Raw genomic sequence first — 25,138 nt, forward strand, 5'->3', positions numbered from 1 at the left:
TTTATATTATAAAGTGTGGAAAGCAAAACCTCTCTGAAGAGGTGACATTTCACCGAAAGAGTGGAGCAAGCTGGAGGTTCATTGGCACCCAAAATTTAAAAAAAAAAAAATAGGTAGCTTAAGGCATTTGAAACAAATTCCTGAATCCTCAGCAACCAGCAATGCTGCTGATAACATATGAGCGCAGAGATGTTTATCATGAAATGTTTTTAGGTTCTGGAAACAATTTCTGTGTTTCTATGTGTGTATGTATGTATATGTGTTTTTGATGAGTGGGGGAAGGTGCTTTTTCCTCAGCCTGGGTTACGCTTTATCTTAGGAAGACACCATTGAAAGAAGAGCTTCTCAGCAGCGTGATTGGGCAGAGCTTGCATACTAGGTAGAGGATTTGGGAGATGTGTTTGGTATTCCCTCAAGTAAAGGTTGAAATGAACTGTTGCTGCTTTGACATGTAGAAATAGGGAAAAACTTTATGTAGCTGTCTTTTCAAAAAATCTGCTACTTTGATGTTAAAAAAAAAAAATGCTGTTTAAAAGGATTTTTATGTCCATACAACTGTCAGGGCCCCGAGCTGGTTGCTTGGAAGGAGCTGCTGAGAACTAGCTCCTGGGAAAGGCCCTCCATGTGCAATGTAGGCTTGCTCTTTGGAGCTTGACCAGTGTGAAATCTGTCTGGAATCTGTGTGTCAGGTCACGGCAGGCGGTTCCTCCTGGAGAAATCAGTGCTGGAGCTAAATTTTGTAGGTGTACGGGCAGAAGAAATCCCTTTCAGGGTGCATTTCCCTAGGCTGTCATTCCACCCCATTTCATCCTCAGACGTTTCCGCTAATCCTCTGTGTTTGGTGTTACTACAAATGAACATTACTTACCACCTGAGGCTATACTTACCGTACACGGTCTTAGTGGCATTGGGGCTGTTTTTTATTTCACATCTGTGTATTTCCTACAGTTTTCTGTTTCTTTGCACCAGTCCTGTCTATTTGTACTTCAGAGTTGTGATATTTTATTTAAAAAACTGACCCCGGGCAGCCCCCAAAGCAACTTTCACCACGTGTGTGGTGGTGGGTGTGAGTGTCAGCTTTGGTGTAGTTCACAGAGAATGGCTGTCTGAGCAGCAAAGCGTTTTTTCAGATGTTGGTCTATTGTTTGCTTTAAAGTCACATGCACGAGCAACTCGAGGACGTCCCCCGTGTTCCCAATGCAGCAGCAGGAAGGGAGAGGGGTGGGTGGGCTGGAATGTTCATTAAGGAGAGTTCAGGTTCTTCTCTTTCAGGATGAAGTGGGCTGTTTTTAACTTGGACTTGAGGCTCTCTCTGCAAGATTATTGTTTCACAACATGTGAGGCAAGGCTTACAGCAGAACAACCAAAGGTAGAAGAGAATATGATTTTGTTTTGTTTTGTTTTTTTCTTACTGTGTGGTAGATTCCTAACAGTTTAAATGGTCTAATTTTAAAACCAAGGATAAAGACCTCAGACATTTATCCCCACAACTATACAGGACAAAAGGGGAGAAACTGAGAAAAAAGTTCAGAAAGGGAAGTAACGTTTGTGGGAGCTGGCCTTCTGCTGGTAGCTTTATACAGTGTGTGTTCTTTCCTCTGTGTGGTGACTTGTCAGCCCCCAGCACAAGCCCTGTGTGGGGGTACCCGGGGAGACCGTTCCCCAAGTGGGTGTTCCTGAGCTAGGCTTGGAGCAAAAAAAGAATGTGGAGGAGTGATATTTGAGTTTGATGAGTGTTTAAGGTTTGTTCATTTACTGAGCAAACCATCCATTGAAAATTGACAATTTGCCAGGCACCTTGTTTAGCTCTGCTGGTGCAAAGATTTCTGAGATTGCAAGAAGCTTCCAGCTGACTTGCCGGGGAGAGTGTACCTGTTATGCCATTGTTTCCTTTTCGTTTTGCAGAATATTTCTTTTTTCTGTTTTGTTAGGTGCAACCATAGATATTTCAAAACCACTCTTGGGGTTGAATTGACTTACAATAAACTGTGCACATTTAAAATGTACAATCTAAAACATTTTGACATATGTGTACACTAGTGAAACCATAACCACAGTTAAGATGGTGAAATGTGTCCCTCACCCCAGAAACTTTCCTTGTGTTAATTCCTCTTATCCCCAGCTCACCATCCCTTCCCTAGGCAACCACTGATCTCTTTTCTGTCACTGTAGATTAGTTTGTATTCTCTCAAAGTTTAGATAAATTGGATCACATAGTATGTCTTCTTTTATTACCTGGCTTCTTTCACTCAGCATAATTATTTTGAAATTCATCCACGTTGCATGTTATTAATAGTTCGGTCCTCTTTATGCTGAGTAGCATCCTCCTGTATGGCTGTACCGCAATTTGTTGATCCATTCACACGTTGGTGGACATTTGGATGTTTCCAGTTCTAGACTCTTCACAATAAAGCTGTTGTGTACGTTTGTGTACAAGTGTTTTTGGTGACATATACTTTCATTTCTGTGTGGTAAGTACTTAAGAGGGAATTACTGAATCATAAAATAGATGCATGTTTGACACTACCAACTTTTCCAAAGGGTTTTACAATTTTCCATCCCCACCACTATTGTATGAGAGTCCAGTTCATCCACATCCTTTGTGATACTTGATATGGTTAGTCTATTCAATTCTTGCCATCCTAATAGGTGAGTAGTGGTATTCCTTTGGGGTTTAATTCGCATTTACCTAATGACTAATGATGTTGAATATCTTTTTATATGCTTATTTTCCATCTATCTTCTTTGGGTGAAATGGTTGTTCATATCTTTTGCCAACTTTTAAATGGGATTGCCTGTTTTCTGTCACTTTATATTTTGTTAATTATTTCCTATTTCTATTTTTTTTGAGTTTTGAGAATTCTTTATATGTTGCATATACAAGTCTTTTATCAAATATGTTATTTGCAAGCTATTTTCCCCAGTCTGTGGCCTGTCTTTTCATTTTCTCAATGGTGTTTCTCAAAGAAGATATTTTTAATTTTGAAGAAGTCTGATGTTTGAGTGTTTTCTTTTATCAGCTGTACATTTAGTGTCATATCTAAGAAATCTTTACCTAACTCAAGGTCCCAAAGATTTACTCTGACATTTTCTTCTAGGTTTATAGCTTCAGGTTTTAAATTTATGATATAGTTTGAGTTAGTCTTTGCATATGGTATGGATCAAAGTTCTTTTCTTTCTTATGTATAAACAATGGTTTCAGTACCATTTGTTGGGGGAAAAAGAACTATATTTTTCTCTAATTATCTCTGAAACTTTATTAAAAATTAGTTGTCCATATCCACGTAGGTCTATTTCTGGACTTTGTCTTCTGTTCCATTGATTATTTGTCTATTTTAATGCCAATACCACACTTACATATTTACGCACATTTACATTTTCCAATGCTCTTTATTCCCTTTTGTAGATTCACATTTCCATCTGTTATCATCTTCCTTCTGCCTTCCTTCTTCCTTATAGTGCAGTCAGCTATTGATGAATTATTCCAGGTAAAATATGTAAAAACTAGGCTGACAGGTTTTTTTTCTTTCTTTCAGTGTTTTAAATATGTTATTCCACTATCTTCTCACTTACATTGTCTCTGGCAAGAAATCTGCTGTCATTCTTATCTTTGGTTTTTCTGCCTCTTTCAATATTTCTTTTATCACTGACTTTGATCAGTTTGATTATGATGTGAATTGGTGTAGTTTTCTTCATGTTTCTTCTACTTGTGGTTTGTTGAACTTCATAGATCTGCAGGTTTATAATTTTCAGATTTGGAGAAGATTTGGCCACTGTTTTTTCAAGTATTTTTTGACACCACCTCCATCTTTTCTCCACGGGACCTCCAGTCACATGTTAGAATGCTTGAAGGTGTCCCACAGCTCACTGAAGTTTTCCTTATTTTTGAATTATTTTTTTTTTCTCTGTGCTTCATTTTGGGCAGTTTCTTCTGTATTTAATTTGCCATCAATTCCGTTTAGTCTAATGTTCATCTTTCATCTTTAGTCTAATTATGGTTTTCATCTAGAAGTTTAACTTAGGTCTCTAATATTTTTCATGTTCCTACTTTTAGCTTTTGAATGTAAGGAATATTGTTCTAGTATCTGTTTAATACCCTTGCCTGCTATTTCCAATATCTGTGTCAGTTTGGGTTAATTTTTCTCCAGACTAGGGACGTTTTTCTCCTGCTTCTGTGTATGCCTGGGAGCTTTTTATTGAGTTCCAAAATGAATTTTACCTTATTGGCATGCTGATTTTTTTTTTTTTAAATAAACATTTGTAAAGTTTGTTCTGGAACACAGTTACTTGGAAACAGTTTGAACCCTTGAATTTTGCTTTTAGGATTAATTAGGTGGTATCAGAGAAACGTGTAGTATAGGGCTAATTTTTATCCATGACTAAGACGATACTTCTGAGTACTGTATGTACCCAGTGTCCCATGAATTATGAGATTTTTTTAGTCTGGCTGGTGGAAATAGCCTTGTATGAGCACTGGGTATTTTTCCTTCTAATCCTTTTGGGTGTTTCTTTTCCTGACCTCAGGTACTTACAGGTACTGATTAATAGTCTGCTGACTACTCGAAGGGAATCCTTTGTAGATTTCCAGGTTCTTTTTATACAGCTCTCTTTTGTGTTCTGTCCTATGAACTCAATCTTGCTCTCTCAGATCTCCTAACTCAGGGCATCTGATGACTCCCCAGATATGCTCTGGGTCCTCTTCCCTGTGTCATGCCTAGAAATTTTCTCATGGCAGTAAGTGGGGTTTTTTATGTTTTAAGCAGCAGGGGAAATTTGATGCCTGTTTCTCAATCTTGGCCAGAACGAGAAGCCTTGCAACCGATTCATATTTAAAATGTATTGACAATGTATAATGATTCACAAAAATATGATCAAAATTTTTGACCTGTAATCCTACTTCTCGGAACATATCCTAAATAATTTGAAAAAGGAAATAGCTGTGCACACAAGAACACCCTGTACAGTGTGATTTATAATGGAAAATTAGAAGAAATCTATGTTTAAGAAGAGTCGTTAAAATTAAGGCATATATATGCAGTAAGACAGTGGGTTACTTTAAATGACAATTTCAAAGATTCCCAACATTAAATATGTTTAATGTTAAACCCATTAATGATGTACAAAAATATTCCATGGTATGCCATCATTACAACCTCATAAAATATTAATATATATGAATACTTAAAGAGAGAATACAGGAAAGGAGATAGCATTTTGAGAAGACTGAATTGACCATTTTCCTCTACTTTAAGAATGTATTCATCATTGTATTAGAATCTGTCACTTTGGAATTAATTTAATGATTCTTTTTAATTTATTACAAAGTATCAAAAGCATTCAGAAATACAAAGAAAAATAAGATAAATCCCTGTGGGCATATTTTATGTATGTGTATATTTTGTATGTATTTACTTTGACAGTAGTGTGGTCTATCTGTATGGATACACAGTTTCATGAGCCACCTCCTGATGCTGATGGGCATTTAAGTTGCCTCAGTTTTTCAGTTTCAAACCTTGATGTTACAAAGATTCTTGCACATGTCTCCTTAGGCATGTGTGTGAGAGTTTCTCTAGACAAGAGCGTATTGGTATGAGAGAAATTGTAGGCTTGTGAGGTTAATAATTATTTTTATGGAGCTAAGTTTCATAACCTCTCTCGTTTTACCTGTTCTCTGGGAGAAGGGGTGCCTTACATCTTTAGGTACATATTAAGAACATTTTTTATGTGATTCTTAGTAAAAGAAAAGCCACCATAAATTGCATTATTAATCAGATTAACTGAAATTGGAATGAGAATCTGGAACCTTTGTGATTAATCCATAGAGCTATGCCTTAGTTATCTAGAATTAGGGGAGTCTCATAGAATTTCAGTTATCTATTTCGGTGCCATTCATACGTGATTCCTTCTGCATTGAACCACTGTATAATGAGACTCCTGGGGTTTTTCTATTTAGGACCCCCCTGAGGCTAAATTCACTGCAGATGCATCTGTGTTGAGCTGCAATGTATCCGGTCTGTGCTTACATTCAGTTCTCCTGCCTGTACTTTCCCAGGGTTCAGTCCTGCTGTCTCTGGTAGCCTACTCTGTTGCCAACATTGTTTTCACCAAACAGGAAGAATCACCAGGCTCCAGCGACCGCACTCATCTTGACTGGTATAAAGCATTGTCTTCTCTCTTGATCTACTGCTTGGATCACAGTTATCACTGCCTAATGTTCCTTGATGGTTTCTGGGAGTTGAATTTTTCTGAGCATGCTCAGCTTTCAGGGCAGGATGATTTAGAAAAGCCAGAAGGCTTCAAGATTCTCTGCCTTTGATCCCCCTGCGATCGCAAGACCACCTACCAGCTGCCGACCCAATGGCATTGTCTGTCCTCCCAGGATCTCCCTCTCTGATGCTCCTGGCTCAGCAGAAAAAGCAGAGCAGCTGCCCCTGCTCGCACACAAACCCCTCCTCAGCTCAGAAGGAAGCTTTTAAAATAGGACTAGCTGGTTTACCTTTTCTTCATAATAGGTGGCAATTGACATGTGATTTTTGTTGATTGATCCTGTGCCGCTTGGCTACCAATACCTCTGTTCCTCTGGACCCGACTGCAGTTTGCTCGGACGGAACACACATTGTAAAGCCAGCTGCACAGTGATTTCTCCTCATTGTGTGAGGCTGGTGCTCCCTGAGGATGTGTCTATTTTGCCTATAATCACTGTCTGACTCTGAGCTCTCTTGTCTCCAACTAGTTGCTTGTTCCATCCGATCAGAGTTTATTCTCCCCCCTCAGAAAAGTCCAGGAGAGTTCTGTCTGGGGGTGACTGGGGTCCACAGAAATGGCCGGCTATCACCTCTTCCTACATTATCCAGATCTGTGTGGCCTGAAGCTAATATGACTTGGGGGGTCCAAGTCATTGAATATTTTAATATTTTGAATATTTTAAAGAAGCATAACAGATTACAGATTATAAGAGGCTGACAGATACCACAGACATGTCAAAACCCAGAAAAAAATCTTAATATGAAAAAAAATCTTAATATTTTTATTAGTTGGCGTACTAACGTGCATCTATAATAGTTTTCCCTGCATTTTTCTGGCTGTATTTCTATGTTCTTACTATCACAATGATTTCGTAATGTTTTCTACAGAGAAAGCAGGAAGATAATCCAGTCTTTGTTCTGGGTTGACTGATTGAAATTTGTTTTGTATTGATGCTTTAGAGCAGGAATCACCAGACTTTTTCTGTAAAAGATCAGATAATAAATATTTTAGGCCTTGGGAGCTTCTGTATCAACTAGTCAATTCTGCCTTTATAGGCAAAGGTGGCCCTAGGCAATATGTAAATGAATGGGTGTGACTGTGTCCCAGTAAAACTTTATTTATAAAAACAGGCAGGCGACCAGATTTAGCCAGTGGGCTGTAATTTGTGGGGCCATAATTTGCCAACCCTTGCTTTAGACTGTTCTTTTTATCTTCACAGCTCATTCTTGGTAACCCTTTGAAAATGTCTAGGATTTTTTTTTTTTCAAATGGGCGTACACCTCTATTAGTTTCATATGGGAGCTATAGGAATTGGAAGAATATACCACAAACTTCTACCTCTTTCCATCCGAAGCACTGGTTCTTCCCACTCACATACTGTGTTGCCTCACACTCAGGTCACGTTCATATTACAGCATGACCTTAGGGTGTGCCCCTTAGGTCACACAGTCAGGTGAGTTACCCCGTTGGGCAGCAGGAACATTCTGGGGAATCATTCCTTCATCGGGATGACAAGCAAAAACCTCTGTACACCAAAGAGATTGTAAACCATGTAAATACATCCCACCAAACCCCCACTTCACCTCCCTTACCTGGATTCCCCAAATGCCCACGATCATCCTTCTACCTGCCATTCGAGAATGGATGATGGAGGGAACCAGTGTGGAAAGCAACCATGGTCTTGAGCGATTGCTGTTAAAGTACCTTCCTCTTACAAATTGTGTGAAAATACGGGACTCTGAGAATGCATTGCTAGGGCCCCTCAAAGTCTGGGAAGGGGCCTGTGGGAGTGAGGGGCTCTGGAACATAAGCTTTATAGCATAAGTTATATTAACCCTGCAAGGGGATGTATGCTCGAACCTAACCTTACCTTTGTGGAATGGAAGTATGTATCCACTGATGAAGTTCTAGCAAGAGGCATTCTGTTCAAAGGCCTATTCCTTCTAGGGCCCATGACATATTGCAGAAAACTTTTTTTAACTGCTTATTAGTTTAGTTTGTGGGAAGTGAACTCGGTGTGTCCTTTCAATATGTCCTTGGGCAACCAGAGTAAGTGTGCTTCACCTTGGCTAGATGAATTAGCCTAAAAAGCTGGGGGGTGGGGGTGGGTACACATTGCTGAAAAATTCTTCATTGACCTGGAAACCCTACCTGCTGTTGTTCCTGTCAGTCATCGTGTCTTTGAGGTTGGGCTTTGCATCTAACTGGCTGGGGCCCGTTTTCCTGGAAGCTGACCCTGAAGCCAGAGCCGGCCCCAGGAGATGATGGCAGGGCCCTTGAAGGAGTGTGGAATGATGTCGGTGCCCCAGGTCCACTGGTGGAAATTGTGATAGCGGGCTGTGTCCTTTTGGATTATCCTACTTCACCTGGTAAAGCATTACCAGGAGTTACTTGAGCTTGCAAGAGACCTGTGTGTCTTGCCCTCTGTCACTTGATTCCCAGTGCAACCCTGTATGAAACATCATCATCTCTTTTCTTTCGGAGCAGGGATTTGAAGCAACACAGGTCAAATCATTTGCCCAAAGTTGCTAGTTTGGTAAGAGGCAGGGCCACGTGGCCTGACACCCAGGTTCTTGGCTTCAAAGCCCATGCTTGTGGCCACTTCTCTCCCGCTTTTCTTCCAGGATACTGTTGGGCCAGGCGTCCATTCACCTCCACTCCTCCCGGCCATGGGGCTCTGTCTGTTCCAGTGAGGAGGGTCTTGCCCGAATGGGCCTGGCAGAGTACCTGGCACTTCATACTTGCTCGCCATCCCCGGTGAATGAATGCGCACGTCAGTCGTAGGGAAAGCTGAGAGAGTTGGGGCCACGTGGAGAGGAAGCCCCTCACAGAGGGTGGGAAAGACCAGGGGGAGGTTTGCAGCAAAGCCGTACCCCGGTTCTCAGCAGAAACTTGTCCCGTCTTTCCTTTCTCTCCCTTTTCTTTCTTTCTTTTTTGTGAAGAGCAGCTGGTTTTTGTTTATTTTTGGTTTAAGGAAAAATCTTTAATTATAGGATACAAAGCAGTGTTCATCAACCCTTTCTTCATTTTCCTCCCCGCTAGGGACATTTTTTTCTTAATCACCCCGTCTCTTCCCTCCCCCCAAGCCCCCCGCCCTGGCCTTGAAATGTTAATGCTGCAGACATACTGTGTATCTCTTACACACTGTGTCCCTGGAGAAGACCATAAACCATCCTAATATTTACAGTATTTTTGCAACCGAGAACTTTTTTTTTTTTTTTCTGGTTCTTGCCCTTGTTTGAGAATGCGTGGCCTAAAGTCTTTGTTTAGCGTCACTAGCTGATGACATATGAGATGCTCATAGATTTATAGGAATGAAAATAAAGTAGTCATCATTGACAGCCCGTAATGACTATTAGCATGGCAAAACAATCCAGTTCTAGTGAACATGTGATTACAGTTGCCAGGGAAGAGCTATTTGCACCCAGGGAGGGACTTCCGGACCTGGTCATGCGCATGCCCGGGCCACCTGACCCCTAAGACATCTTAATTGCTTTTAGGATTTTCTGCTGTGGGTGTGAGGCCATTGGTTTTTATTGTTTTTTAAAATATATCTCATGTAACATATATGATACGTAAATAACATAACATGTATATAACAAAATTTGCCATTTTAACCACTTTTAATTGTACAATTCAGTGGCATTAATTCTCTTCACAACATTGTACTGCCATCACCCCTATTTCCACAACCTTTTCATCACCCCAAACGGACACACTGTATCCACTGAGCCATACCTTCCCATTTTCCCCTTCCTCAACCCCTTTTTTTGTCTCTCTGGATTTGCCTTTTCTAGATATTTCATGTAAGATGTTTTTTCAGGGTTCATCTGTGTTGTATGGAGCATGCATCTGATAGGATTTTTTTAATGTATCCAAACCTATTTCAGCTTTATGGCATATAGATGATGGAGTGGACATGTACAATCAAAAGACGGATTTGATTATTATTTATTTTTCTCTTTAAAGGAGGTTTCATTACTTCTCTTCCTCTTCCTTCTTTGAACACCAATTTGGAGGCAACAGGTTTAAGTATGAATGAGCCACCAGAGGAAGGTTTCCAGTTCTTTGGCTATTTTGCCTATTTTGGTTTTATTTTAGGTCCTAAAATACATGCAAAATATCATAAAAATACATTTGGCACGCTTGTAATTCTAATAATAAACTTAAGTTTAAGTCATAGGCAAGGAACTCCTACACTGGACCCGCATTTTTAGAACGTCCTTGAAAATCCATTGTAGGGGTCTGTAATAAAGTCCTCTGAGAAGAAACTAAGGGCTTGTCTTATTTAAAAACATTATTTACTGCATTACATGATATGATTTTAAAATAATGTTTAAAAATGGAAATTTTGAAACCATCCTTCAAACAAGATGAGGCCTGGACACCATTTCCCGCAATTTAGAGTTTTAGGAGAGAAGTAGGCTGGGCTGGTAGAAACCGGTGTCACCTGCCTTGTCCCTATCTACTCTACCCCATTGGAAAGCACGGAAAATGGTTGTTGGACCTGGGAATTTGGTTTTTCCTGTGTTTGCCTTTGAGTTTGGTTTTGGTTAAGAACAAGTACTGAGAGTGAGTGAGCTGGGAGAGAGCCTAACCGAAGCATGTCTCTTAGGTAATGGTTAGTTCAGTATCCACCAGGGGTTCACATCCCTGGCTGCTCAGGAGGAATACCTGCGGAACTTTGACAACCTCGGATGCCAGATCCACACCCAGGACTGGGTGCTGGAGGTGGGGCTCTAGGGGTGGGGAGCAGTGGTTTAAGGCTTCCCAGGCAATGAGTTTCCCCTGCAGCCCTGCCTGAGGGCCCTGAGGGAGGGTCAGTGCCTGGGATACTGGCAGCCAATGTAATTACAGGACACAGGTTCTCTTTATAGATGCTGCAGAGGCAACACCCTGAGGAGGGCCAGCACCTTACAGGGGGCCAGTGGCACGTCCCCTCTAGATGCAGATTCAATAGTAGTTGGTAGAATCTTAGTAAGTTTGGAAGTTTTAGTAAGTCAGAGCCTTTTTTTTTGGGAAGTTAAAATTCTAAAGGTGTTGAAATTCTAAATAGGAGTACAGAATTAGTATACTGGAATATACTCTGATTGCTTTAATGCCCAGAAATATATTCCTGAGTTTTCTGGAGTCACATCTTGGTCGCCTGGGTCTGCAGGCCATTAGAAGTGCTCCCCCTGGTGCCAGACACTTCATATTACAGCCCCACAAAGGGCTTTGGAGTAATGTTATGAAAAGGGAGAATTTTGGAGCTGGGGGGCTTAGGAGGTCTTCAGGTTAAACCCTTCTATCTCCCAGATGACAAAGCTGAAGTTCAGAGATGTAGTTCAACAACAGCATTGGCAAGGACTGCTGGACCATCGGCCATGTGCTGAGCTAATACAGAACCTCGTCTCATCTTTACACCTGGGGATCCAGGTGGAACTTATCTTCCATTTTACAAAGGTGTAAACTGAGGCTCAGGCTGGGTTACTTGCACTTGTTTAGAACTAGGAATTGGTGGAGGCAACATGGAAAACAGCTTCTCCCTGGGTCCCAGTTTTACGAATTTTCCTTGGTGCTACGCTGTCCTGAAAGCAGAAATCAGGGGAAGCATCGATGTACTTTTTCTCTTCTCGTGCCCTGGAAGCTCTCTGTTTTCTTGCAGTGAAGTGTGCCCCAGCCTTTAAGGTACAACTCTGTTGTCCTCTCCCGTGAAGCCTTCTCTAATTAGGCTCATACTAACCCCACCCTTCTTTAAATTGGGGTGTTTATGAGCTCCATCCCACTTCATCCCACCTTGCTTGGGTTCTTGTGCTCTCTCCAAGCCCCGTGCCTCTGGCCTCTGTCATCCCAGGGTAGAGGTAAGCCACTGGGAGGGTGGTACCCCTTGTGTTTTGCCTCTTGCATGGCCCTTCCCTAGGTCAGGGGGAGGAGCTGCTTCTCTGGAGGCCCTCTCAAGCAAGCGCTTGTCACGGACCCATGGGGCTACCCCGGGTCCCCGTAGAGAAGTGCTGGGTGTAGATAGAGGACAGGAGATCAGCAGGAGGGGCGGGTCACTGCTGGGCCTATGGAGTCTCTGATTTAGTTCATCTCTGGCTCCAAGATGCCTTGGGAAGGATGTGCACGTCTGCTCTGAGGTCACTGGCTAAAAGTTCTGGAAGATCATCAGAGAGCGTGTTAGAGTGACTCCTCTTTTCATAGAGAAGTGAGGGGGTCTGCCAAAACTTTTTAGAAGCTCAAAACCTGCTAATGTATTAAGCCTATCTTTATTCTTTTGGTTTCTTTTATCTAAAAAAATGGGGGAATGTGGGATGGCAGAGACTGAGAGAGGCCAGGAGCCTAGGTGTGACTGAGGCCAGAGCAGCCCTGGCAGGAACGAGGCTGTTCCTATACGGATGGCTGGTGAAGGCCTTTTAAACTTTGAGCATGAGAAACCGGGGTTTGAACTTTGCTACTTGTTGGAAGATGAAGGAATAGGCCAGCAACAAATTGATCCCGTGTGACTAGTATTGGATGCGGACGGGGCTTGGCTGCATAATGACCTGGTGGGAAGGTCTGTCAGAAAGAACCATGCCAATGATTCTCTTCTAGGGAACCTGGATGGAAGGCCCTCCTCCCTTCTCTGGGTCTTATTGGTGAAGCTTGCAAGTGTTAAGCGAGGCTCTTAGGCCTGATTTATTTTAAAACTTATCTTGGGGACCTTTTGGGCCTTCAGGGGTGAGGGGAGGTTAGTCATTTTTCTAAGAGTGCTTAGGAAAAGTTGCATTGCAAATCCTGCTAGATGTCAGCTGGGGACTCCAAACTTTGACACCTTGTTGGAGCTCTTTGTGTTGATTACTTTCTTGTCTCCAGTCTAGAATTGGCAGCTTATTCTCCTTAATTTTCACGCGGTAATCAGTGTTGAAAGAGTATTGCTCTGACAGTTGCCCTTGGGGGAAAACTGGGCCCAGGCTTGTTATTGGGGGCGGACGAGCATAATAACAACTCAGACTCCAAGGCCTCCCCTTAGCTCCAAGAATGTCACCATTATCAACCTCTTTTCCCTATTTCCTGCAGACTTTGGTGAATAATGGAAATTGGGGATTGGCAAATCCATTCCAGAATTAAGAAAAGTAAGTTTTAATGGTCTGATTCAAAGAAGTTTAAATCTGGTGTTTGAGATGAATTAGCCCTTCCCCAGGGATAAGGTTTTAGTGGTAGCAGTGGTCTTCCCCTCTCTGGAGAGAACCTTGATTTAAGCAGTCTCACTGCAGAGTGTCGAGGCCTCCACTGGGTTCTGGTTGAAGAAAGCCGGGTCAAACTGGGGCTTACGTCTGCTTCCAGGAGGGGCTGATGGGATGTGGCCGCCTCCATCTTCACCCTCAATGAGCCAGTTACAGGTCACCCTCCCCCACCTCCAGAAAAGAACTTCTTGACCAGTAATAGCTGTTAGGAGCAGACAGTTGCCCTTGTGGTGAGGCAGGTTTTCTTCAATTTTTCGTACAGCTTATTTTTCTCTACTTTGGGTTAAGTAAATAGCGATGTGCAGTCACATTTTCAAATGGTAAAATATCTTAGCAAATGGCTGTAGCACAGGCTTTCCTTCCTCCTGCTTTTGTGAAGAAAAACCAAGAATGGATAAGTGCAATAAATAAGTCTGGAGATGTAACGGACGAGCCTGACCCTCCACTGTGTTAAATTCCTGAAACAGACTGAGAGTGTAGGTTTTGGGTGCTCTGAGCACACACAAATATTAACCGTGTGAGGAGACGTGTTAATTCGCTTGACTGGAGTCGTCATTTCACTGCGCGTATGTCTACCAAATCATCACGTTGTACACCTTAAATAGACCCATTTTCTTTTAATTTAAAAATTTTAAAAAGCTCAGAGAAAGAGAATGATAAAGTACACAGTATACAATGTCAACAATTAATTTGGGTAAAATGTATACAAGTAAAGAAGGGTTCCTTGTGCTATTCCTGTAACTTTTTTATAATTTTGGAATTATACAAAATGAAAGTTACCCAAACATGCAAAAAAAAAAAAAAAAAAAACCCAGTAAGAAGGTGATGTAGAAAGGTAAATTGAAATACTCTGACTTCAGTGGGAGGAATCTTTTGTTTCATGATGGAACTGTAGGGTCAACTATGTAAGTGGATACTTAGTTTACAAACCAAGCCTTATCTAGTACATAAATGGGCTCTTCTGGAGTAAATTGTAAATGATATAGCCGTAGTTATAACACCACTTTAAACAACAACAACAGCCTTGCTTTTTTAAAATATGTAGGCCTAAATTGTATGAACTCCCGTAAGAAGGTAATGTAGCTCCTGAATCTCTGTGTGTTTCCAGAACACGTGTGACCTATAATGTCCCTGTAATACTGAATAAGAGGAAAGAATGGGTGAAGGTTTGTTAAAAGACTACATGGGGCAGCAATGTTTGAGCAATTGGTTTAAAACGTCAGAGTGATTCTGCCAGGAAGGAATTACTTTCCAGCTTCTTCCACGGCATTTTTGGCATCTTTGGCCAAAGGAAAGGACATGAACAGGCAGGCAAATAACCAATTTGGAATTGTTTTCTTTTATGTTTCTGGGGTGTAAGAAATTTTTTTTTTTGGAAAAACTACATCTAGCTCCAGTCTGTGGAATGGATGTATATTTTACATATTTTCTTAGGTGCGAGGTGTAGGTAACAAATTCAGGGTTGCTAGGCTTAGTGTAGAAGCCCTTAGATGGTGGCAGAAGGTTCAGAGGCACAGGAGCCCAGGTGGTCTGGGCCAGAAGGCAGGTAGGTTGGCTGGAAGGTGAGAGGCCCAGGCCTCATCCTGAGGTAGGAGAAGCCAGAAGGTTTTCCAGGTTCAGCTGACATGTTTGACGCTTTGGAAAACTGGGTGGTAACAACATCTACCTTGGATTAGCTAAAGAGTGGGAGTCAAGGTAGGGACACCAGCTGGAATCAGCAGTTGCTGTAATTCGAGAAAGACAATGAGAGCAGGACCTGAGGCAGTGATGGAAGACAAGATGAATTTGCAGCCTGTTGCAGAAGACAAATTGAGGGAATTAGGTGACTCATTGGATGGAGGTGGAAGATAAAGGAAGGGAAGGAGTCTAGAAGAGTAGATTCTAAACTTTTGTGGCTGGACACCTACAGGAAAAAAATTCCTATTTATTTATAGTAGAATAAAAATAGTCCTTATTTGAATAAATGAAATGTGCTCTTCTGTTTCCTGAAAAAAAATATATTGCTGGTCCAGATTCACTAGGTTGATTTCATAACTCACTAGGGGTATTTGAAGATGCAGGTTTGCACCTGAGCTCCAGTATCTAGCCTGGGTGACTGGGTGCTGGGTGCAGTAGGCAGGGTGGGGTAGGCGATCCAGTGTTAAGGTGGGGGAAACAGTCAAAATCTAGCAAAGCATCTGGGAATTATCTGTTGGCCATGTTAGGATTCCTTTTACGAGCTACTTGGAATAAAAGACCCCTAGCTTTTAAAAAAGGAAGGAAAATAAAAGAGGAAGGAAGGAAAGTTAAAATGAGCGAGGAGGGAAGAAGGAGAAAGGATGGAGAGAGAAAGGATTGAAAACCATGGGGTTTAGACCTCAGAGGCCAAGTCTCCCCCCACATGCCTCATAGGACACACTCTCTCCAGGCCACCTTCTGTGTCGCTGCTGCAGTTCTTACTCTAAAAGCAGGGGAGGGAGGAGATGCGGTTCTGGGTGAGATGGAGTGAGCACACGCGACCCCGTCTCTCTCATTAAATGCAAGCATAAACCTGGGGCAAACACACAGGGCAAGTAGTCAAGGACTCTGAAGAGTAAATGGCAGGTGGGGGGAAGAAGTTTAGATTTTGAAATAGAATTGAACTGATGGTACTTTTAACATTTTTCTTGTATTCTCTGGTCTGGACTCCAATCAGCCTGAAACCCAGAAGTGGGCATTCGTGTGGACAGAGAGCATTCCAGAAGAAACCTTCTGCTTTTGGCTTGAGTAGGAGGAGAAAGGACTCCAAACACTCAGAGTACAAAAGTTGCCCATGTTTCTAATTCCTTTCTGTGTTACGTTGCACCCCAGCCCCTAGGTAATGCCAGGGTGAGAACAGCCAGGGCAATGGGCAAACAGCAGGGGCCTGCAACACCCGAAACATAACCTTTTTCTCTGATAGATCTGTGGTCACAGGAGCGTTCAGGTAAACACCTGTTGTTTTTTTTTCCCTTGGTTCTCCCACAGCTTGGCTCCAGATGAGGACATAGTCAGAGAAAATAAGAGGCATAATAGGGTATATGATGGCCCAGTGTTCTGGCTGAACGACTAGGATGGGGAGTCCCGGGGAACCTAAAAGTATCAGGGAGATAATGAAGGAGAGGCTCGGGAAAGTTACCTGGAGACTTTTTCTTAGGAAGCCCTGGGTTCCCACAGACTGTACGTGCATGAATCTGACCCTGCACGGCATACCGGAGAATCTGAGAATGAAACAACAAGGTAGGTCATGTCCAAGTCTCGAACTGGATGAGACACATGCAGGATCAATCCAAAAAGCACAGTAAGAACTTTGGAAACGGAACTGGCTTTAGAACCAGAGCCCATGACAGGCAGGTCAGAACTTGTGGCTTGAGTTGAACCAGGCTAATTGCCTGCTTAGACAAAAATGTCAACATTTTCTGGAATATTTAAACAAAACCCAGAGTCTTAAAATTTTCAAAGTGTCCAGGAAATAGGCCAGAATTACTTGGCATACAGTAAACTAAGAAAATCTCAACTTGCATGGGAACAGATAAATCAACAGACCCCAGTGCCAAGGCAACATAGATATTGGATTTTTCAAATACTTTAAAGCAGCCATTCTAAAAATGCATCAGGAAGAAAGGTGACACTTAGATAGAAAGTCTAAGCAAAGAAGGATACAGAAGATCTAAAGAAGAACCAGATCGAAAATACAGGAATGAAAAATACAATAACCAAAATAAAAAGCTCACTAGATGGACTCAGTAAATGATTAGAAATGATAAACCTGACTGTAGATGCACCATTAAACATGACTGGCTTAATCATGGCCGTTAAAAGGCAGAGATAATCAAAATGAAAACACAGGACCCAGCTAAATCCTGAATTCCACTCTAATTGTAATGCTATAGGTAGTTTTTAGAGCAATGGGATACAGAAATAAATACCATGCACACGTTAATCAAAAAAGAAGGCCATGTTAACATCAGAGAAAGTAGACTTTGAAGAAAAATTAAAAGGAAGAGACAAAGAAGGACATTATAATGATGAAAGGGTCAATTCACCCAGAAATGAAAAATGTGTAGAGCTTCAAAGTATATAAAGCAGACACTTAAATAAGAAATGAAAAATCGTCAGTTATAGTTGGAGACTTTAATACACCTCTCTGTGGTAATCCATAGAACTGGTAGACAGAAAACTAGCAAAGCTATGGAGGAACTAAACAGCCTTCCCCACCCCCACCCCACCCCAGCCAACCGGCTCTAATTGAGAATCTTAGCGTACTCCAACCAACTATAGCAGAGTACACATACTCTTCCAGTGTGCAAAACATTTACCAAGATGAACTGCATCCCGGGTCATAAGGCAGACTATAGCAAATGTAAAAGAAAGCCATATGATAGGTTTTCTGACCATAATGGAATTAAACTATAAATAACAAAGATAACAAGAATATTTCCATATGCTTTGTAATTAAACAGCATACTTCTAAATAATCCCTGTGTCGAAGAGAATTTCTCAATGGAAATTAGAAAGTATTTTGAACAAACTGGAAATAAAAATATCAAATTGTGAGATGCAGTTGAAGTAATGCATGAAGGGAAATTTTTAGCATTACATGCTTATATTAGGGGAAAAAAAAAAACACATTCACCTTAAAAAACCAGAATAAAAAAAAAGAAAAACCAGAGCAAGTAGAAGGAAAGAAATAATAGAGTAGAAATTAATGAAATTGGAAACAGAAAAACAATAAGAAATTAGTGAAGCAAAAAGAAAGATAAATTTTTTGAAAAGAAAAATGACCAGCAATAATGATGGGAAAAAAAAAGTCATTATTTGCCAACGTCTGGAATGAAGAGAGGCTATCATGACAGATCCCACAGACGTTAAATGAGTAATAGAATACTAGAAACTATTCTAAGCACATAAAATCGATAACTTAGATGAAATGGACCAATTCCTTAAAAATCACACACTGCCAAAGCTCCCACAAGGTGAAATGGATAACCTGATAAGCCCTGTTTTAACTATTATTAACAGTGTCTACTAAAGAAATTTAATTTGCAGTTACCAATGCTCTTAAAAAGGAATCTCCAGACCCAAATAGTTTCCAGGTGTATCTAAACATTTAAAGACAATATAAAACCAATCTTATATGATCTCTTCCAGCAATTAGAAGTGCAGGGAATGCTTCTCAAAATGCTTCATTTTATAAGGCCAGAATTACCGTGATATGAGATGAGACAAAGGATACTACAGGCCAATATCTCTCATGAACCAAGAAGCAAAAATCCTCAGCAAATATCAGTAAATGCAGTATGTAACAAGAAGAATGCACCGTGGCCAAGAGGGAATGCAAGGCTGGTTCAAATATTTGAAGTTCACTCTGTGTAACCCACCACATTCACAGCATGAAGAAAAACCACATGATCATATTAGTTGAAATAGAAAAAGCGTTTGACAAAATTCAGCATCCACTTATTAAAAAAGAACTTTAGCAAACCAGAAATTGGGGGAAACTTCTTCACCTTGATAAAGGGCAATGTAAAAAAACCTACAGCTAATATAATTGTGAAAGACTAAATGCCTTCCCCCAATTATTGAGAAGAAGCAAGGGTGTCCACTTTTACCACTTCTGTTGAACTTTGTACCGAAAATCTTAATCATTGCAGTCGGGCAAGGCAGGCAAAGGGGAGGATATAGCTTGGGACAGAAAAAATGAAATTGTTCTTGGTCACAGACAGCGTTACTGTCTAAGTAGAAAGTCTCAAAAATCTACAAAAACAAAACCTAAAAATTCCTAGAATTAATACATTTAACAAAGTTACAGAATACAAGGTCAACACACAAAAATCAATTTTATTTCTATATGCTAGTAATAAGCAGTTGGGAATGGAAAAGTTTCCAAAATAGAATTTCTAGTAGCTCCAAAAAATGTGAAAAACTTAAAATTTAGCAAAAAGTCACATACAGAATCTGTAAACTACAAAGCACTGATCAAAACAGTCGGATGATTGAAATTAATAGACACGATGATTCCTGAATCAGAAGAGGCAAGGACGTCAGTCCTCCAAGTTGATCTAGAGACTTCGTGTATTTCTCATAGTACTTTCAGAAAGAGTTTTTGTAGATTTAGACAAGCTGTTTCTAAAATTTATATGAAAAGGCCAAAGGCCAGGAACAGCCCAAACAATTTCGAAAAAGAGTGAAATTGTAGGAATCATATTACCTGATTATAAGACTTACTCTAAAGCTACGGTAATCAAGATAGCGTGGTCTTGGCAAAGGGATAGACAGACGAACGGAACAGAGTCCGGAAATAGACCCACACAAACAGAGACAGTTGATTTTTTTTTTTTTTTTTGCCAATTTGCAAAAGCAATGAAATAAAAACAGAATAGTCTTTTCAAAAGGTGTTAGATCAAATGGACATCTGTCTGGGGAAAAAAATCTCTTTCTAAACTTCACAATTTACACAAAGATTATCCTCAAATGGATCCTATATTTAAAGAAGTAAAACTACAAAATGTTGAGAGAAAAATACAGGAGAACATTTTTATGACTTGGCCTGAGGCAGAGGGTCTACTCCCCTACTTGGTGTCTTTGAGATTCTTTCATGGTGTGCTTCTGTTCAGTAGATAATGGATTGACTTCAGTGAGGTAGTTGAAATGACTAACATTTTTGAGCACTTACTCTGAGTCAGGCATTGTTCTAACTCAATCCCTACAACACCCCTGTGAAATAGATAGTGCAATCTTACTATTTCACTTTTCAGATGAGGAAACCGAAGCACAGATATTCATAAGTATGCTCAGAGCAAAGTCCACCCGTGGCAGAAGGACAGATGCTCTGGGCAGTCTGTTTTCAGACCTGGGCTATTACCCACCACTGTGTTCCGACAGTCTCCTCTTTCTCATCCTTTTGAAAATGCAGATCACTGCTTTTCATGGGTCCTATGACCCAGGCCCCCTCCTTTTTCTTTCTGTGTTTTATTCAACGGCCCACATTAGGTTGGTGGGTTTCAGAGATTGAATCAACGTGGTATTATTAAATCACTTAAATCTATTTAGCGCCCTCTTGTGTCTGCAGTGGATTTGACAGGAAGCCGTGCTTTCGCGTAAGGGCTAGGGGACAAAAGATCTCGTGGGAAAGTTTTGATCAAAATATGACAAATCAGTGTGATCAGAATCTTGAATTCCATTAGACATGAACTTTCTGGTGAGTTACCTCCAGCGTGATTTGTTAATAAGAATAGAATCTTGGAGGGAAGCGGGTCACAGAAAACTTACAGAAATTCCAGTTGGCTTTAAATCTCATTTGGCAGCCTTTTGTAGAAGGTCGTTGGCCTTTTGGGCTTCTTTTAGCACTGAGGCCAGGCCCTGGGCAGTTATGGTAAAGACCTCCATTCCCAGCTGTTCAGCCTTAGGGGCAGGGTCCTCTCAAAGGATGCATCTCCCCAAAGGCAGAAGAGTAGATGGCCTCCCCCATGCCTTTAGGCTAATTTAGAGGCAGGTGTTAAAATCTGCCTCTGGATTTGCTTCTTCAACAGTGGAACTTAGAATGGGAAAAGGACAGAGGTGCACACTTCTCTTCCCTGGAGATCTGCCAGTTTTTTTTGAGTGGGAGAGGAGGAAAGAAAGGGGGACAGGGGAAAAATGGGGTAGAATGTACTGAATTCTCAGAGCTATTCCTGAAGTGGGGGCTGTATCTTCCTGAGGGAGGGAGGAGCACATTGAGAGGGATGAGCTAGGAAGAAAATTCTGTAAACCAAGAAGAACACCTAACACTTTATATTATACAGTCTTATTTTGTTCCTTTTGTATATTTATTTACTTTTTGATTGTAGACATAATTGATGCCCATAATGGAAAAAAAAAAAAAAAAAAACATATCCAAAGAATAGATACCCAGCCATAAGCTTACTATTTCATGTGTTTTCCTTCCTTTCGATGCATGAAGACATGAGTGTTTTATTGCATAATGTCATGTTTATAATTTTCTACTTTTTAATTATCAGGAACATTTTATGGGTTAGGACATATGTAATCATTTACCGAAGCTGAGTTCTAGAACTATGATAGGTATTTAGGTCCTAGTTAATTTTAATATTACAGGTGACACTTCAGTGACTATCTTTGCTGCTGCTTCATTTTTTTTCCCTTATGGTTATTTCCTTAGGACAGATTCCTGAAATTGCCATGACACGGAAGAGCTCAGGGGGGACTTTCAGGCTTCCAGTACTAACATAAAGGAGCCTGCCCACCCTGCACCTGGCTGCTGGGGTTTTTAAGAGTACATTCCTGTACTCTTCAGAGCCTTGTTTTTGGTTTTTTTGTTTTGTTTTGTTTTTCTCTCAAGTGGGGGTAACAATACCCACTGCAGAGGGCTATTGTATTAAGGGCGCCTGGGTGGCTCAGTTGGTTAAGCGACTGCCTTCGGCTCAGGTCATGATCCTGGAGTCCCGGGATCGAGTCCCACATCTGGCTCTCTGCTCAGCGGGGAGTCTGCTTCTCCCTCTGGCCCTCCCCCCTCTCATGCTCTCTCTCTCTCATTCTCTCTCTCAAATAAATAAATGCATAAAATCTAAAAAAATGCGTATAAAATGCCCCCGCAGAGCGTGGCACACAGTGGGCATTAAATAAATGGGAACAATTTAAAACAATTACAGCACTAAGTAGCCTTGTTACAAGATTTGTATCAGTTTGCCTTGCCACCCAGAATGTGTGAAGTTACTTGTTTAACTCTCTAGCATTTGATTTCTAATTATTTTTTTAAAAATATTTTTCCTGATTTAACTGAAAATGCTACTTCATTATTTTAATTTTTTTATTATAGTGATGATTGACAAATTTGTGTGTTATTGTAAACTAGCTTGTCATCTCTTATGAAATGCTTTTGACTTTTTCTCTTGGCATTTAGTATTTTCTTATCAATTTATGAATTATTTATACAATAAATTATCTAAGCCTTTATGATATTTGCTGTCATATGTCCATTTAACTATTATATCTTTACATTAAACATGGCTTTCTTTATATGTTCCACCTTTCTTATGAAGATGAGAAAGTGGTTGTAATTGTGATCTCTTCATAGTAAATTCTGTAGATGAATTTTTAACCAGGTCTCTATTTCTTGCAAATGATGACAGTATTATGTATTCATTTCCAGCCATCCTACATTTCATTAAATTTCATGTCTTTTAAATTTGCCTGAAATTCTATAACAGGGCTAAATAATCATGGGGATTGGTGGGCGTCATCTTTTAGTTTTCCTGATTTTAATAGGAGTATCTCCAGTATTTCACCATTAAATAGAATATGAATCTGTTATTTTCAAAAAAACAATGTTTTTTGTGTCAAGAAAATACTCAATTTTTAAAAATTTTGAGTTTTTGCATATTTAAGAGCATCATTTTTCTCGATGATGTGGTTTTGTTTGATCTTTTGTTGACTAGGATAAGTATTCTTTAACATCACATATATTTCTATGCTTGGACTTAGTGTCTACTCACTATTTTGTGTTTTACTATTTTCATTCAGCACCATTTCCCGATGACCTATGTATAAACGTGTGTGTATAAGAAACAAAAGAATGGAAGAAGATAGGTCCATATATTAAGAATGATTATCCTTAAGTTATGGGATTATGAGTTATTTTCACTCTTCTATATTTTCCAATTTTCTGCAATGAGATGTCCTGCTGTGACCAGGAAAAACAGTGTTGCCTAAAAATGTCAATCCTGTGCCAACTAATTATGGATGAAAGAAGATTTGGGAGGTCACGCATGATTTAAGGAAACTTACTCAGCATGTGTAACTTCTGTTTGTTCAATATCTAGAATCCAAATGGCTTTTTTTTTTATTAAGGGAACTGAAAAATTAGAATTAATCTTTTTTAAAAAGGTAGTAAAATGACCTGTATTTTCTTTCTGGTGAATAAAGATAATATGAGTGTCTTTTCCTTAACTAGGAATTTGGGACTTGGTGTCTGACAAATGCTTTTTTTCATGCTTTCTGACATTTTTTTAAATCTGAAAAGTCTTTTAAAGGAATTGCAAATAATAAAGCATATATTTATCTCTTATCTAAAGGATTAAAATTGTATGAGGTCAGGATGTTCCCATAGCATCTGAGACCTGCCAGGTTGCTTTTTAAAAACTTGATTTTTCCTCTTGGCCCTAGTGGGAGGCCACAGCCAGACACCATCCGAGGGATATGGTTGCCCCGTCTGGGACTGCACACAGATATAGAAACATAAAAACATGCATTTATACATCAAGACACACAGAAGCAACAATCACTAGATTTGGTACCTTAATTGCATCTTCCAGACACCAGGAATAGCCCTTGCTTCCTCTGCTATGGCCAACGCTTTCTCTCTGAGATGAGATTCAGCTAATTTCAGAGCTCAGGAAATCTCTTCAGGTTTGGTTTGTGACACACTGTGTACTTAAAAGTATGAAAATCTCAACCGACATGATCACTGAAGGTTACGTGTACATATAAAACCATAATGCCGTCTCCTTTTTCTCTTCTCTTCTGTAGCTTTGGGCCAAATTATGTTGTATGTGGATGGGATGAATGGAGTAATAAACCACAATGAAACCATTCAGTGGCTATACACGCTCATTGGGTCAAAGGTAAGAGAAGGTTATAGTTGAACGTTTTATTCAGTTTGCATGTCCTACACCTTTCTTTTGATTCTCCTCTCTGAGATGGTTTTGCAGAAAGAAATTCTGTTCAGCTTGGTTCCAAATGAGGACTACTATTTTATAGATATAAAAATAGTACAAATGAGGACTACTATTTTATAGATATAAGAATACACTCAAATTGCAAAAAGCTTTTGAATTTTTAACGCATTTTATGTTTTTTTTCTTTTAAGCTTTAATCAGATGCTTTCGGCACCTCTGGTTTTTAATGCTTAATTAAAAGATTGTACCATACATGCAGTATGGATCTTAGCGGCTCTGTTTCATCTTCATGTTTGTTCAGTTACTTAAGGACATAGTTTTGTGTTGTACACATCTATGCTTATTCCTATATGTAGTTAAAGGAATGTGAGACCACCTTTCAACTCTACCATCAGTTAGAAAAGTAACTAACATTGAGTAAAGATTGACCAGGCACCAGGGACCATAGTAGGTGCTTTACAAGCCTTACCTTCTTTAATCCACAGAAGACTGTGATAAGATAAATAACGTTACCCCATTTCATAGTTGAGAAAGTAGTGCTTAGTTAGGAGAACCCTCTCATTTCCCCCGCGGATCTTGGCATGTGGTGACTTTATCCAGGCATGACGTGGCGTGAGACCCCCGCCTTCTGGAAATGCTCCACTAAGGAAACAGACCTACCCGTCACTTGAGGTGTACCGGAAGCTGGGCAAGGCTCTGGTGTGTTCCTCCCTGGGTCCTCATGTGGGAGACCCATTTGGAGGTGGGGGGGGAATGAGGAGGAGTGAGAAGGGGTCCTGTCTTGAGCAGGTGCAAATGAACCCAGGCTAGAGGGTAGTCAGATTTGGGCTGAGGGTGGGTGGGGCATCGTGGAGGAGATCTAAGTGACTGTCGTGGGCAACAGGGTCAGGTGGAGCGGCATCTAGAGGGCCTGGATGAGCGACTTGAACCTGGCTTACACAGGTCACAGAATCAACATAACATTCCGGGGGTCCCTGGAGAGCATGTGGTCAGCCCAAACTGTTCCCCATCCCG

The 25,138-nt window shown here is 40.5% G+C and overlaps 1 protein-coding gene across 4 annotated transcripts in view; it reads left to right on the top strand.

The window, feature by feature from the left end:
* Positions 1 to 25,138, top strand: part of FHOD3 (formin homology 2 domain containing 3) — a 450,944-nt gene that overhangs the window by 236,883 nt on the left and 188,923 nt on the right. For all 4 annotated transcript variants that reach the window (XM_027576518.2, XM_027576519.2, XM_027576520.2 and 1 more), the window contains exon 6: positions 23,976 to 24,070. In XM_027576518.2, the coding sequence (XP_027432319.1) occupies positions 23,976 to 24,070 (95 nt within the window). The remainder of the gene's footprint in view (positions 1 to 23,975; positions 24,071 to 25,138) is intronic.

Source organism: Zalophus californianus, chromosome 14, assembly GCF_009762305.2.
Source record: "Zalophus californianus isolate mZalCal1 chromosome 14, mZalCal1.pri.v2, whole genome shotgun sequence".
NCBI classification, from domain to species: domain Eukaryota; kingdom Metazoa; phylum Chordata; class Mammalia; order Carnivora; family Otariidae; genus Zalophus; species Zalophus californianus.